We start from the raw sequence: 16677 nt of genomic DNA, 5'->3' as shown, positions 1-16677 counted from the left end.
TCCTTATTGATGGGAAGCAGGAAGGTCAGAGGGAGACAGAGAAGGTGATGTGACAATGGTGGCAGAGATGAGAGTGATGTAAGACCACCAGCCATTGAACTCTGGCAGCATCTGGAAGCTGGAAAAGACAAGGAAATGGATTCTCTTCTGGAGCCTGCAGAAGAAACCAGCCTTGCCACCCATTCCCATTTGACTTCTCATCTCCAAAACTCTAATAAATGTTTTTAAAGTAATGAGCTTAAGGACTTCCCTGGTGGTAAAGTGGCTAGAAATCGCCTGCCGATACAGGGGACACAGTTTTGACACCCTGGTCTTGGAAGATCCCACATGCTGCAGGGCAACTAAACCCGAGCACAACTACTGAGCCTGTGCTCTAGAGCCTGAGTGCCACAGCTGCTTAAGCCCATGGACCCTAGAGCCCATGCTCCGCAACAAGGGAAGCCATCGCAGTGAGAAGCCGTGGCACCACAGCTAGAGAAAGCCAACACAGCTATGAAGACCCAGCACAAACAAAAACTAATTTTAAAAATTGAGCCTGTGGTACTTTGTTACAGCAGTTATAGGACACTCGTACATCGCAAGCAGCCCCTTCTCATCACTTTCCATGTGTCATCCTGTTTTATTGTCTTTGGATCACTGACCAGGACCTGAATGGGTTTTTTGTGTGTTTATTGCCAGTCAGTCCCACCAGACAGTGATCTCCATGAGGGCAGAAATCTTGTTCTCCGGTGTGCCCCAAAGACTGAGTACATCTTTGACACAGAACAAACATTTGTAAAAGGAAAGGAGGAAGTACGAGGAGGAACGTCCTCTTTAGAAGGACAAGGCAGAGGCAAACCATGGAGGGGACATCTGGGAGCCAGTGCATGTAGCGGGAGGTAGATTTGAAGCCTGGTCTTTGAGTCTCTGCCGGTGACTCAAGATAAACTTGGGGTGGGGCCTGTGTAGCCCGTGAGAACTGTCCCAGTCCCCAGCTGAGCGCTAGGGACACAGGAACGACGTGTAGTGTCTACAGGGTAAGCGCTCAACGCAGAATTCTTTATTTGTTGAATAAAAGAACTATAGGGAATGTCGCTACCAGCAGCCACGTCCCCTGACGACCTCTAGGGGGCAAAGTTTCTCCTCAGAACTTCAAATCCAGAACGACGCCGGAACCCTTGTGGCACATTGATGAGGTTGCCACTGGGGAGGGAAGACCGATGGACCGAATGCTGACAGGCGGGGATCAGAACCAATGAAAAAGGCAAGGCATGTACGCTGCAGCCAATAATAGCGGCTGAAGGAGGTGACGGAAGCGGAAATACAAAAGAGAGACGGGGAAGTTGGACAAACACCAAGTGTAGTCAGTACTCTTGTGCTCGTGAAAAGAGTAGGAGGCGAAGATGTCGGAGCGAAAAGTTTTAAACGTAAGTGTTGGGCGACTAGGGTTTTCGACCTGGGGCGAGACGTCTCGAAGCTCGGGTCGAGGTGGGCTATGTATACCCTCCTATTAGAACCTTTGTCTTCTTCCCCAACGGCCTTCCGTTGGGCGGGGCTCTCTAGACTCCTCCCAATCACTTTCAGTGGGGGGGTGGGCCTTCGCGAAGCCTAGAGACTGGAGTGTACCCAATCACCTGTGTGGGCGGAGCTTAGGCTATTTATCCAATCACTTCTGATTGGATTTTTAAAGGGATTATCCTATAAGTCTCTTGGGGGCGGAGGTTCCTTAGGACCGTGTTCTTCGCGCTTACACCCTTGTCTTCAGGAGGCGTGGCTCTGTTAAATCCCGCCCCGCTTGGGGTTCTAGCCCAGTGTGTTCCTTGGAGGGATTAGGCTTTGCTGACTCTTGCTCTGCTGCAAGGGGATCCTTCCAGTTGCATCAACTTCTCCCAGTCCTGTTGGGGAAGACTGGGAGTCTTGGGGTATGGAGTTGGTTTCGGAAAGGCAGGGTTCAGCTTCTGGAGAAGAGCCCTCTGAAATTTAGAGTCCCTGTTCCCCACCCTCCAGGAAGGTCTGTGCTCCCCTCTGTGCTCCCGGCAAGGGGGTTGAGCTCCCCAGCCTGGGAGTGTGTAAGCCCAGAATGTCAGGACGAAGTAGAGAACAGACCTCCAGACTGATGGCTTGGAGCCCAGGTTTTCGAGGTCAGGTTGATGCCCCTTACTGTGACTCAGTGCTCCAATGTTTTAAACACCTGTATTTGGACTCCAGCCCCAGCCAGCCCCAGTGCAATGTGTTGGACTTCGAGTCCAGGAAGGTCCTTCCATCCTGAGGATCCAGCTGAGAGCCCAGTTGTTTCCATAACTTACTGGTAGATAATTCTGTTCCAGGCACTGCTTGAAGTGTCTTATTCATCAGATCTTCTCAGGTGGACAGGTTATCCCACCTTTAGATGAGGAAACTGAGACCCAGAGAGGTTATGTGATAGCCAGAGAGTATAGTGGTCAGACTCAAGACACTCCATCCCCCAGCTCTGCAACTCATGCTCCTAATCACTATACCACAGTTTCCTGAGTCATGTCCCTGGTTCTGAATCCTGGCTCTGCTCTTCACCCTGTGTGATCCTGAGTAGCTGAAATCCCTGGAACTCAGCTTCCTCCACTGTGAAATGGACACACCTTTCTCTATTTAATAGAGTCTCTGCAAAAATTCCATGAGTCAGGGGACATCAAACTCTCTGTGTAGTACCTGGGCCTCCCCTGCTCGCTCAGCAGTAAAGAATTCCCCTGCAGTGCAGGAGATGACAGATTCAATCCCTGAGTGGGGAAGATCCCCTGGAGAAGGAAATGGCAACCCACTCCAGTATTCTTGCCTGGGAAATCCTATGGACAGAGTAACCTGTTGGGCTATGGTCCATGGGGTCACAAAGAATCAGATAAGACTGAGCGACTAAACAACAATAACAATGTAGTACCTGGCACATAGGAAGTGTTCAGAACTCAAAGTGCTTTATTTTCGCATTATCATATGTAGTTCTTTTTTCCATAATCCAAACTCTCCTTCCTCACATCTCCCATCTCAGACTCCCATGCAGAAAGAGTTAATACTGCTGGCCTGAGGCTGCTTGCCTTAGATCGAAAGGCCAGCTTGCCATGCTGGACTTGGACTGGCATCTGGGAACTTGAATTTCAGGATGGTTCTCACCGTTCACTGAAAAGAATGGCTCCCTGTGCTTAAACTGTTTGTATAAACAGTGTGATTTGTGCTGAGCATATGCTCCTCTCCTGGAGTCTGGAATCATTGTATGCACTGGGCAGATGTGCCTGTATGACCAGCCGCTAGTGAAAACCCTGGGTGCTGTGGCCCCCTGAGTTCCCCAGGGAGACATTTCACATGTGTTGTCACAGTTTATCACTGGGGGAATTGACTCCATCAGGAGAAAACCCTGGAAGCTTGTACCTGGTCTCCCTGGGCCCTGCCTCATGCACCTTTTTGCCTTTGCTGGTTTTCCTGTGTGTCCTTTTGCTGTTGATGAATAGTAGCCATGAGTACAAGTGTGTGAGCCTCCTAGGAGTTCTCTCATCAACTCACTGAACCTGGGGGTGGTATTAGGGACCCAGGCACAGCTCCTGAGAACCCCTTCCCTCTGCCTCTGGCCTCCCTTGCACCTGGAAGCAGCTTCCCTGACACTACGTTCCTCCCCACAGAAATACTACCCCCCTGACTTTGACCCATCGAAGATTCCCAAGCTCAAGCTGCCCAAAGATCGTCAGTATGTCGTGCGGCTGATGGCTCCCTTCAACATGAGGTGAGTGACCCCTCAGGGCCCCTGCACTCGTCATGGTGGACAGACCCCATGCCTGGCATCCACAGGGAGCAGCCTGTCCCCAGAGCTCAGACCAGGTCACCAGTCCTGGCTCAGATATGAGCCCAGTAGGCGGGTGACCTGTCTTTCTTGCCGTTGAGGATCAATCTCCCCAACTGCTCAGAGCTCCCACCCGGTGCCTGAGAGCTCAGTCTTTGGTAGTAGAAGCATGAGTGTGAGATGGAGTCCTGTGCACACATTCACTTTCTCCAGCAGCCCTGTCTGTTCCTGCCCCAGGACCTTTGCACAGGCTGTTCCCTCTGCTTGGCATACACTCCCCTCTGCTCTCACATGGTCGGCTCTTTTTCACCCTCCAAGGCTTGGCTTAAATTTCATCCCCTCAGAACACCCCTTCTGATCCCCCACCCAACCCCATCTATGCTTCCCTCCCCTGCCACTAGTCCCCACACCTCGTCCTTTGTACCGTCTTGTAATGACCACATCTCACCAATTCCCAGCCCCACAGTTTTTCACATCTTTGCACATCTGAAATGAAGTGGTAACCAAAGCCACCTTTGTTAGTGAAGTTCAGCACGTGTTTACATATTACCAATCTGCTTGTCTTCTCTTTCTCCTTCATGCATTTGTTTTTATTCAGCAGTCATTTATTGGGTACTGTTGAGTGCCAGGAACACTGCGGGGATCAAGACTTGACCCCACAGAGTCCCAGTCTGGTGAGGAGTAGAGATAATAAACAAGGCTCTTTCATATTTATGAAAAGCATTTGTGGGACACACAGATTGTCACAAGAGAGTGACTGGATGGTGATGGGGAAGGGGGCAGGGGGCTTTGCTGGGTGATTAGGGAAATATCAGAAGAAATACCAGTGGAACTAGAATCTAAGGGTTGGAGGACGTCACGGGCTATGGGAATTGCAATGGTGAAGGCCCACAGGTGGGACCGAGCTGGGGTGTTTGTAGGAACAGCCAGGTGGCCGGCACACTGGGTCTGGGGAGCACAGGGGCTGAGCAGGAGGGGCTGAGGGAGGGCAGAGTGCCAGAGCTCTGCCTTGCTTCATGTGGCATCTCCCCAAGTGGAATCCTCCCTCCGGAGGTCAGGATGCCCCGTGAACACCAGGTTGGCTTCTGGGAGTGGGCAACAGGCAAGTCTCACCTAGCTTTGGTCATCTGGGTACTTTCCAAGGAGACAGGCAGATACTAGTGAGAAGAATATGCCAGCTAAGGGGAATCCTTACTCACAGTGGGACAGCCTTCCTGGTTGGGAGGGAGCTCCCCGTCCCTGGAGGTATGCAAGTGGTTATCTGCCAGAATGCTCAAAGGTCCCACCAGCAAGAACCAGGGTACCGAGGTGACTTGAGTCCCTGTTCCTCCCCACAGATGTAAGACATGTGGAGAATACATCTATAAGGGCAAGAAGTTCAATGCTCGCAAAGAGACCGTGCAGAACGAGTCCTACCTGGGCCTGCCCATCTTTCGCTTCTACATCAAGTGCACACGCTGCCTGGCAGAGATCACCTTCAAGGTAAGCTGGTCCCTCCTCCACTTGGGGGGTCACCACTCCTGTCCCCCAGGGAAATCCCATTTCACCTTCTCCCCAGGAAACAGCAGAAGTTCAAGGAGAAGTTCACAGGAGTGTTATTTATAAAGGCAGAAAACCAAGAAGCAACCTAGATATATAGTAACGAGGTTTGATGGACAGGCTACTGTAAGTTGGAATTTTTCTTGGCTAATAGCAGTCATATTTTTACTTTCGTTGTCATCCTAAGGGTGGTATTAAGAACTTGAGAGAAAAAAAAAAGAACTTGAGGGACTTGCCTGGTGGTCCAGTGGCTAAAACTCCAAACTTCTAATGCAGGGGGCCTGGATTTCATCCCTGGTGAGGGAACTAGATCCCATATGCCGCAACTAAGAGTTTGCATGCTACAACTAAAGGGTTAAAAAAAAGAATTTGGGAAAGAGATGAAGAAAACTTAGTTTTCTCTCCTCGTACTTCTGTGCTGTCTGAGTATTTTTTGCCAAAGACTTTTTTCTTAAAACATTAGATTTTATTAAAATAAGCAAAAAGTACATTATAAATTATATTTTAATTATTTACTTTTTAAACACAGTTTTATGAGATATGGCTTATATATGTCACACAATCATTGTTTTAAAGTGTATAATTCAGTGGTTTTTAGTATATTCCTAATGTGCTAAATTGCATTCTCTAATTCCAGAATATTCTCATCACCCCCAAATTAACCTCCATCCCCTCCCCCAGCTCCTGGCAATCACAAGTACACTCTGTGTCTCTGGTTTGTCTCTCTGGACATTTCCTATCAAGGAATCACACGCTGTGTGGCCCTTTGTGTCTGACTTCTCTCACTGAACCATCAGGTTTTCAAAGCTCAGGAATATTGTCGCAAGTATCAGTGCCTCTCTCCTTTTTAAAGCTGAGTCATATTCCACTGTGTCGCTGGATCACATTTTGTTTGTCTGCTCATTAGCTAATAGGTTGTCTCCAGAAAAATATTTTTTTTTTAACCTACATTGTGAAGTATGTATATATTTAAATATTAATGAATACATATTAATTTTTTAAAGTTTAGAAAAGCTGTGGCAGAATGTTATAAATTGGCTTTTCTATTGAAGAATTTCAGCTGATGAAATAACTAGGATTACATATGTATGTTTGCGTGTCTGTGAGCATGTGGTGAAAACAGAACTCCAGCAGTACTGTAAGATAAACACTGGAAAATTGGTGTACTACTCTTCTTTGCCTAGCCAGTCACCAGGCATAGAAACACTTGTAACAGTTTCCTGTATGGTTTTCAAAAATAGTGCTCTGGATACAGGTGCACACAAGGGTCACTCTCCTCCTTGCTCTTTCTTTTAAAAAGTAAACATCTTATTTTGGAGTAGTTTCAGATTTATAGAGAAGTTGCAAAGATAGCAGAGAGTTCCCATCTGCCCCTCACCATCTTCCCCTCCTGTTAACCTTTTCCATTTCCACATTGTATCTGCCACAATAAGAAGCCAACACTGGATTGTTACATTGTTACTTTTAACAACATTCCAGACATGACACGGATTTCAGTTTTTCCACTAATGTCACCTTTCTGTTCCAGAGTCTCATCCAGGATACGGTGTTATATATTGCTTTTCTATTTTATAAATACAAATAGGGCCAAGCTTTATACATAGTTGATGTGTAATTTATAATCAAAGGAAGGTCAAGTGCACATGTGTGCACACACACATACAGAAAGGATTTGTGCAGGGACTTCCCTGGTGGGTCAGTGGTTAAGAATCTGCACTTCCCACTGCACAGAGAGCATGGGTTCATTGCTTGGTCAGGGAACAAAGATCTTGCATATGATGCTGTGTGGTCAAAACATTAAAAAAAAAAAAAAAAGATTTGTGCAGAGACCCAGAAACTTATTTGCAAACATGTGGAGGGTGAAGGTCAGCATAGGGACAGTGGGCAGGTGGAGAAGGATCTGAAAATCCATGCTAGGGAGTTCAGTGATTCTGTGACAGGAGACAGGAGCGCTGGAAAGAAAGAACTGTACTCACCAAAGCAATAAGACAGGAAAAAGAATCAGTGTTAATAGTCACGAAACAGGGAAAGAAGGTGTTGCAGGCTGCTAGCCACTGTTCAGCAGAAGCTTTTAATGCTCAGAGACATAGGAGCTGACGTATGCCTGTCCTCCCTCCCAGACAGACCCTGAAAACACAGACTACACCATGGAGCATGGAGCCACGAGGAACTTCCAGGCCGAGAAGCTCCTGGAGGAGGAGGAGAAGAGGGTGCAGAAGGAGCGGGAGGACGAGGAGCTGAACAACCCCATGAAGGTCAGTCAGGCACCACCCGTGCGCGTGCGCGTGTGTGTGAGTGTGTGTGTGAGTGAGTGTGTGTGTGTGTGTGCCTGTGTGTGGGTGCTGCTGGAGTCGATTCCCCTTCCTGCTGAACCCTCCAGGCAGGGTGTTGGGGTGGAGAGAGTGGTCAGTAGAATTCTAAGATGTCCCCAAGACCCCCACCTCCTAGTCACACATGCTGCATAGTCTCAGGACTGTGTATACAAGGATCTTGCTCCCATGATCAAGTTAAGATTAAACTATGGCCCAGATGACCTAATGAAAGGGGGATTGCCCACAACGGGCCTGACCTATCACCTGAGTCCCTTAACCTGGGTCTAGAGTCCTAGACGGAGGGAGTCATTTTTTTTTTTTTAACTTATATTATTTTTACTTAGTGACGGAGCCAGGCTGGAAGTCCAGGCCACCTGGCTCCAGTACGGACTGGCCACCTGGCTCCAGTACGGACTAGCCACGTGGTCTCGGGCGATCTCTTCCCCTTCCCCAAGCCTCAGTGTTCTGAGCCATGAAGTGGGTGCAGCCAAGGGACCAGGCGCTGTGGATCCAGGCCCCGGGGTTGGGGGTCCTTCCCTTGCCCATGGTGACGCCCTAAGGTCAGGCAGGCCACGCGGGGTGGAGGAGGAGGTTGAGTCGCAGTGCTCTCAGCTCCACGTCTGTGCCCCGGTCCCCACCAGGTGCTAGAAAACAGAACTAAGGACTCCAAGCTGGAGATGGAGGTCCTGGAGAACCTGCAAGAACTCAAAGACCTGAACCAGCGGCAGGCCCACGTGGACTTTGAGGCCATGCTGCGGCAGCACCGCCTGTCAGAGGAGGAGCGGCAGAGGCAGGAGCAGGAGGAGGATGAGCGGGAGACGGCGTGAGTGGGACAATGGGGCCAGAGGGGGCCGGGGGTGCCCTTCCCTCTGCGTGGAATCCCCCTTCCCGATCTTTGCATGGCTCCCATCTCGGGGAGGCCTTCCCCACATCCCACTCCCCATCTCATTTTTCTCTCTTGTGGCATCTGTGTCAGGGTCCTCAGGACCACCCCCAGGTTCAGTGGTTAATTAGAATGAAAAGTTATAGGGCAAAATCAACAGCAGGAAAAGGCATGGGTCAGGGTTGGGGGATTGGGCACAAAATTTCAGAGTCTTCTGCCTCTCATGATATGGACTTAATTCCCCCCGGAAATGAGACGTGATGGCGTGAGTGAGGTGTGGTCCCTGGGGAGGCTCATGAGATCTAGCTTGGGGTTCTTACTGGGGGCCAGTCACGCAGGCACTTGCCCAGCTTGGCCAAGCCCCCAGACTCCAGGAGGAGAGTGCACCTCTTGTTTGCCCAAATAGTGTTGGGGCAGGGAGGCTCCCATCAGTGAGGGTAGCGGGAGCCCGAGAGTCCAGGTCCAGTTGTCCCCGAGGGCTGGTCTCGCAAGCCAGCCTTTCCGAGGCTTCGGCCTCAGGCCTGCTGTGTCCATGCTTCTGCAGGGCACCTCCCACTTTCTGGAACCTTCTTGCTGATTCAGCCTTTTCCTGATATGTCTTCTGTCCTTCCTCACCTAAAATGTGAACAGGCTTCTGCATGCAGGGCCTGGAAGGGGGTTGGGCACATAGTAGGTGGACAGCCAGTACTGTTGGGTTGGCAGGTCAGTGAGACCGGGATTAGCAGTGAGAGGAGTCTGCATTCACTGAGCCTGTTTTGGATATGGGCATTGTTCTGAGTTTGAGTTTGGACCCACCATTACGGTGGCCAAGGGAACTGAGATGTGAGGGGCCGTACACACAGCCCGGACGGAAGTCCCCCAGCTGGGGTCAAATGGAGACAGGCTGGTTCCAGCCCCAAGTGCTTAACCACCCCACTGGATTCAGTGGGCAAAGAACTTTTTTTTTTCTTTTTTTAATATCTGTGCACCCCCATCCCTGACTCAGTGAGGCTAGGAAAGGAAAGCCAGGTGCCTCATTGTGGCGCGGGGGGAGCATCCTGGCCACTGTTCCCCTGAAAAAGCGTGTTCCACGTTCCTTCCTGCAGGGCGCTAGTGGAGGAATCAAGGAAAAGAAGACTCCTTGAAGACTCTGACTCAGAGGAGGACACCACCCCCACCCAGCCCCCGCCAGCCCTCCGGCCCAACCCCACCGCCATCCTGGACGAGGTGAGTGGGGCCACCCCATTCCCGTGTGCTCTCAAGTGAAGCAGGGACAGGGTAAGCCAGGGCTTGGCTTAACTTTGTCTTGAAAGGCCACAGACAGTCCAGGTCATAGTGCTCAGCTCCACTGTTGTAGCACTAAACAGCCGTGGGTCGTATATGAATAAGTAGGCACGGCCATGTGCCAGTAAAACTTTATTTACAAAGATAGGTTGCAGCCCTCTGGGACTGTATTGTTTTTTTTTTTTTTTCCTATTGTTTTTTTATTGGAGTATAATTACTTTACAGTGTTGTGTTAACTTCTGCTGCCCAACAGTGTAAATCAGCTATATGTATACATGTAACCCCTCACTCCCATCCCACCCCTCTAGGTCATCACACAGCACCAAGATGAGCTCCCTGTGTTATATAGCAGCTTCCCATTAGCTATCCATTTTACACATGGTAGTGTATATACGTCAGTGCCTCTCTCCCAACCCGACCTACTCTCTCCTTTGCCCTACTTGTGTCCACAAGTCCGTCCTCCATGTCTGTGACTCTATTCCTGCCCTGCAAATCCAGGACTATAGTTTTCCACCCCTTCTCTAGCTGCAGAAACAAGGAGACTCACTGGATTTAGAGACGTCAGGCAAATGTTGATTTCTCAGGCACTTAACAGTCCTGGGCTGGACTCCCGGGCAGCCCTGTTCCATGCAGTCACTTCAGGGACCCAGGCTCCTCGCTCCTCCTAGTTCTGCCCTGTCCTGGAGCATGGCTACCAGCTCGGTGGTCACAGCTGGCTCAGGGCACCCTGGGGTTCCGGCTGCGGGAAGGCGGAGGGGGTGAGGAGGAGCACCCGCCAGTGCCTGGAGGCCCAGGTTCAGATGCCACCCACACCCACTCCCCTGGAACCTGGAGTCCCAGTGGCCGGACATAGTCACGTGGCCGCCTTGAACTGCAAAGGAGGCTGGGAGCTGCCCGTGCTTTTATTAGCAGAAAGAAGGGAAAAAGAGGGTTGTGGGGGTGGGGGGTAGGGGGTTGTCTAGCATTTTTCACCACAGCTGTCTTATCCTAGGTGATTGAGGCCACTCTGGTTAATCGAAGGAGGGGCTTAAAATGGGAAATGGTAAATAATGCAGAGAACCCAGAAACTTTATTATAACTCAAAACAAGTTCCCAGTGTGTTTTAAATACCAGTCCAGCCACTGGACAGGACCCAAAGTAACAGCAGTCTCAACTGCATAGAAGTACTTTTCTCTCAAATAACAGTCGTACATGGCCGTGCTGAACAGGGAAGGTGGACCCTGGTGTCCGAGGCATCCTCCTTCTCATTGTCCTGCCACCCCCAGGATGATGCCCTCAATGCAGGGCAGCTCACGCTGGCCAGTGGGAGGGGCTGGGGACAGGGGAGGACATTGAGGGTAACAATACCTTTGGTTGAGCAGATCCTTTTGCTTACACCCCATTGGTCGGAACTGAACCACCTGCCCACATCCTGATTCAGAGGGTCTGGGAAATGTAGTCGTTCACAGGGGCAGCCATGTTCAAGCCGAGAATTCTGAAGAGGATGGGTTTGGGGGTCATGCACTCTGACTTGTCAACCTTTTGATGTAGAACCAAGATATTTTCTTTGAGGCTGCATCCCCTGATCAGAGTTCTCTCTCTGTCTTTCTTGCATAATCCACCCTCAGAATTCACCTAAAATTTCCTCTTTGTTTATATCTTTCAAGTGGAATAAGAGATTGAAAGTTCTTTCAAAACAATATGGCCTTGTATGATTTTTCCCCCCAGTCTTTTAAGTCTATTTTATTATTTTATCTTGGCAGCACTACACAACATGTGGGATCTTAGTTCCTCCACCAGGGATCGAACCTGTGCCCCCTGCAGTGGAAACATGAAGTCCTAACCACTGGTCCCCCAGGGAACTCCCTCCGCCTAGTCTTTCGCTGTTGTTCCTGTGTATTTATTTATTTTTGGCCACCCTGGATCTTCAGTGCTGCAAGCGGGCTTTGTCTCGTTGTGGCCAGTGGGGTATACTCTCTAGTTGCAGCACAAGATCGTCTCATTACTGTGGCTTCTCTTCTTTCGGAGCACAGGCTCTAGGACGCATGAGCTAAGTTGTTGTGGTGCACAGGCTTAGTTATCCCTTGAGATGTGGGATATCCCCAGACCTGGGATCGAATCTGTGTTCTCTGCACTTGCAGGCAGATTCTTGACCCCTGGACCATCACGGAAGTCCTCCCCCTGATGACCCAGTGGTTAAGTTAGGTTACTATAGTCTTGGATAACTATTAAGTCTTTTCTGGTTATCTTGCTTGTAGCTAATTTGATAGTGGACTTTCTTGTTTTGTTAGGCATTACACAAACTTCACTGTAACTTTACAGAAGAATCTGTCTTTTCACCCCTCTGTCCCCTGGGTTTAGTTTAATGGGAACCCATGATGCGGTTTGACAAAAAGTGAAAGACAGAAATTAATTCCACCAGTCAGTTCAGTGGTGCCAGATGAGCAAGCTTCAGCTGGGACTGCCAGTCTCTCTGTTATCCCAGTGGACAGCATCTGTCCTGGTCACCACACAGGGGGAATGCAGTGTGACCACTGTGTCCTCCTCCTCCCCCTGCCCGCACCCCAGCTGTGCTAGCCCCCTCAGATGGGCCAGGCTCAGTCCACATCAGGTTCTCTCTTGCTGACTTCTCCATGTCTGACTTCAGCACCAGGTTCTTCCCCTGACCACCTGATCAACAGCAGCTGTCGCCTCCCCCCACCCCCACGCTGTCCATCACCCTGACTTCTTTCTTTCCCATCACTGATTAAGACGATGGCGTCCTGGGACTTCCTTGGAGGTCCAGTGGTTAAGACTCCATGCTGCCAGTGCAGGGGGCACGTTTTCGACCCCTGGTCAGGAAGCTAGATCCCACATGCTGCACAGCCAAAAAAACAAAGATGATGGTGGTTGTCCTGACCATCTACTTGCTCGTCCACCCTCTCTCCTTCCCAGATGGTGAGCTCTGTGCAGGCAGCCCCCTGCCGTCATGCTGCCCCTGCACCCCCAACCCCAACAGGGCCTCTTACTTCTAGTGGTTTCCAGTTCCTCTATTTAAACATCAAACATAAAAGGGGTCCCTTCTGATAAGACTGAAGAGCTGGATGTGGACTGAGCCCCCTTCTGCCTCCCCCTAACTAGTTCCCTCCCCCTCACTAGGCACCAGGGAGGTGCCTGCATCCCCCTTCATTCCCTCAAACGTGTTGATTGAGCACCTACTGCAGACGAGGTCGGGTGTGTTCAGGGTGGTATGGCTGTAGCCTGAGCTCCTACTGGAGACCCCGCAGTGAACAGACAGGACCCCACAGCGGCTGGGGAGGTGGAGGGCACTGTGGACACAAACATGCAGCTTTCACCCGAGCCTGAACTGTGAGGAGAGGCGTCTCAGGGTTGCAGATACTTGAGATGGGTACTGCAGGATGAGTAGGAGTTCACCAAGTGATCTTGAAACAAAGGGGATATTCCAGGTGGAGGGAACGTTGTGGGTACAGATGTGGAGGTGAGCAACCTCGGTGTATGTGATTTAGGAAGTGTAAGGGTAGGGTGTAAGGGATAGAAAATGGGCAGAGGCCTTGAGTACCAAGCTCAGGGCAGTGGGGAGCCACAGAGGAGTTTAGAGCAGGGGGGAGAGGGCTCGTCAGCACCACAGGGGGAGTGGGGCTGGTAAAGATCCTGGCTCAGCTGGGGACTGAGGGCAGGGAGGCCAGAGGAGGGGCAGATCGGAGACAAATCACCCAGTCACATCCCGCGTCCCCCACCCCCAGCAGAGCCCGAGAGCCAAGAGGAAGGCAGAGAGCTGGGAGCGCAGCGTGGGTACCCTTGGCAGCAGGCCCCAGCTGTCGGGCCTGGTTGTGAAGAAAACGGACCTGGACACGAGCATCCAGCGAGGAGGAGCCCCGCCCCTCCCAGGTAGGCTCAAGCCTTAGCTGCATGCAGCGCCGCAGGCAGCCAGCAGGTGGTGCTGCCCTGTCGAGAGGGGCCGCGGGGTGAGGCGTGTCCCCAGCTAGGGCTGAGGCAAGAAGGGCTGGAGTTTCCTTTTTTGTTTTAATTAAGAGGAGCAAGCTGTTGTTTAGTTGCTAAGTCGTGTCTGAGTCTTTCACAACCCCATGGACTGTAGCCCTGCAGGCTCCTCTGTCCACGGATTTCCGAGGCAAGAATCCTAAAGTGGGTTGCCATTTCCTTCTCCAGGGGATCTTCCTTACCCAGGTATCGAACCCACATCTCCTGCTTGGCAGGCAGATTTTTTACCACCGAGGCACCGGGGAAGCCCAAAAGGAGCAAGTGTTCGCTTTTAAAACCCCATTCAGAGGCCTGTAGGATAATTGTCTGATCTCATGGCTGCCCATACCCCATACATGGACAGTGGCCCCCGCTTCCCAGGTCGGGTCCTGGGCATCCGCATCTTGGCTCTTGTGTCATCAATGCTGTGTGTGGCTCCCTGGCCCTAGGGAGGAGGAGAATTAGGGTGAGGTGGAAAGAGCAGGACCCCCCATGCCTCCGTGTGCTTGGGTCCAGGGCCCTCACCCCTGCCCTGGGCCTGAGCTTCCTGTCCTGGAAGATGCTGGTGATAACAGGATCAGCCTCATGGGTCCTCAGAAGGTTTGGGGCCAGTTCCCTGAGATGCTCCAAGTCAGGCACCTGCAGTAGATCCTGGCGCCCAGCAAGCCTTACAGATGCATGACCATGTTTATCAAAACAGTTACTTCTCCATTTGTCAGATGAGGAGACAGAGGCCCAGAGAGGTGGAGCCACTTGCCCAGAACCATACAGCCAGGGTGAGTGGTGGAACCAAGGTCCACCCCTCTTTATCACCATGGTACTCGGCTTCACTTGGGACCTGGAGCATTTCTATTTTCTGCACCCCCAGCAGGGCGCCTGTGTCCACCTGGGTCCAATTTCAGAAGTGGAGCTGCTGGGTCAAGGGGTATGCGGGTTTAAACTGTGATAGGTCCGCCAGATACTTTACAGAAAGGCTGCACACAAGCAGGAATGGCCGGTCCTGTTCTGGCCTGCCCCAGGCTCGGCCTGCCTGCAACTGTCCCAAGGTGACTGCTAGCTCTTGCCTCTCCCCCAGGTGCAATGAAGAATGGACAGGCAGCTGGCCCAGCGCCCCAGACCCCCAGCACGTCCTCCCTAAGCCAGCTGGGTGTGTACTCTGACAGTGAGGACAGCAGCGGCAGCAACTGAGGCCCACCTGCCCTTCCCTGATCAAGGTCACACAGCCAGCTGCGGCCATGGTCCGGGCCAGAGGCTTTGGAAGCAAGCAGCATCACAACTGGACAAGCACAAATGTCCTCCGAGGCCGGCAGGGCAAGTGAAGACTTCAGTTGAGGGACTCAGTTTTCTTCCTGTCCCCCTGCCCTCTGGAGCTCAGGTCCCCAGGTCACACTGCAAAATCCTGGAGCAGCTTCAAGGTTGTCTCTGTGACAGTCCCTGAGAGGCCAGCCATGCTTTGGGCATGGGGCGGGCCGGGCGGGCCCACCCATCATCCATCACCCGTCACCCATCACCCGTCACCCATCACCCATCACCCATCACTCCGCCTGGGCTCCATCCCTTTCCACCACAGAACCATCTGCAATCAATGGAAAGAACCTGCTGATGGCCTGGGCGCCTTCTCTTTGTCAGTGTCTGAGGAGGGGATGTCAAAGGCACACAGCCTAGCCAGTCCTGGACCCCTGACTCTCAAACCACCAGCTAATAAATTCTCATTATTTCATAGGCTCAGTTTGGGGCTAATTTGTAGAAAGCTGATAAAGTCAGGAGACCAGCGAGCCTGACTCCAAACCTCCTGTTCTTTCAAGGTTGCCGGATTCCACCTCATGTAATCCCCTCTGTCTACAGTGTTTTCTAGTGGAAGGTCCTGTGCCCCCACCAGACACTTCTGCAGCCTGCGCAAGCAATGTGTGCTCTGTCACTTCAGTCATGTCCAACTCTTTGTGACTATGGACTGTAGCCCACCAGGCTCCTCTGTCCATGGGGTTCTCCAGGCAAGAATACTGGAGTGGGTTGCCATGCCCTCCTCCAGGGGATCTTCCCAACCCAGGGATTGAACCTGAGTCTCCTGTGCCTCCTGAGTTGCAGGCAGTTTCTTTACCGCTAGAGCCACCTGGGAAGCCCCTTCACAATCTAATGAACCTCCATCCCCTCTCTCCCACCCTTCCTGGGGTCACCGACATCAGCCCTTCTCTCTCACACACGCATACATACAGGCTTTCATTCATCATTTGAATAAAGAGGCTTCGTGGTTTTCAATGTCAGAGTTTGTGGGGTGAAACCCACCCACCCCCACACTGGGGATCTGCTTTCCTACAGTGATTTCCCTGCATAGGGATTGCACAGAGGTGAACCAGGGTCCCGCTAGGGCTTCCAACTGGGGCTCGGGCTTTCACATCAAGGCTCTGAGGCTGCAAAGACAGCCAGGGAGGCCTGGTTCCCAAGCCCCGACAGTGGGGTTGGGGCAGGCCCACCACGCTAGCAGCTAGTAAGAACTGGTGCCTCATGCACCTCTGTTCCCAGTTCTGCACTCAACAGCATCATGTTTATGGCTTAATGTCGGCCACCTCAGGAGTGTTTACACCATGGAAATCGGCAGAGGCTGCAGGAGCCAGTTGTGAAGCCCGTGCCAGCACACCACTGCCCGTTTTCCCCAACTCAGCATCCTGCTGTCAGTGCCTGGGATGTAGGCCTTTCAGAGGCTCTGGGTAAAAACAAATCATCTGGGGACTTCTGCAGTGGTCTAGTGTTAGCACTCGGTACTTTCACTGCTGAGGGCCTGGGTTCAATCCCTGGTTGGGGAACTAAGATCCCATAAACTGCGCAGTGTGACCAAAATTTAAAAATAAAATAGAAAAAAATGAATAAGTCATCTAGCTTAAGTAGCTGTGAAAAGATTGGGTTGGGAGCTCTCTGGCTCACTTTTTAAAATTATTTTATTTATT

General features: G+C 51.4%; 1 protein-coding gene across 2 annotated transcripts; it reads left to right on the top strand.

The window, feature by feature from the left end:
- The first annotated feature begins 1263 nt into the window (after positions 1–1263).
- YJU2 (YJU2 splicing factor homolog) lies at positions 1264–15457 on the top strand. 2 transcript variants are annotated; one of them, XM_061150660.1, is made up of 8 exons: positions 1264–1406; positions 3624–3724; positions 5119–5263; positions 7441–7575; positions 8274–8455; positions 9601–9721; positions 13504–13645; positions 14811–15457. In XM_061150660.1, the coding sequence occupies exons 1-8, from the start codon at positions 1383–1385 to the stop codon at positions 14921–14923; spliced, it is 963 nt and encodes a 320-aa protein (XP_061006643.1). In that variant the 5' UTR covers positions 1264–1382; the 3' UTR covers positions 14924–15457. The 2 variants fall into 2 exon arrangements, with proteins under 2 accessions (XP_061006643.1, XP_061006642.1); XM_061150659.1 differs by having other exon boundaries at positions 13501–13645.
- Positions 15458–16677: the final 1220 nt, after the last annotated feature.

This window comes from Dama dama, chromosome 9 (genome assembly GCF_033118175.1).
Source record: "Dama dama isolate Ldn47 chromosome 9, ASM3311817v1, whole genome shotgun sequence".
NCBI lineage: Eukaryota > Metazoa > Chordata > Mammalia > Artiodactyla > Cervidae > Dama > Dama dama.
The sequence above is the reverse complement of the archived record's forward strand: the minus strand, read 5'-3'. Positions and strand labels throughout refer to the sequence as shown.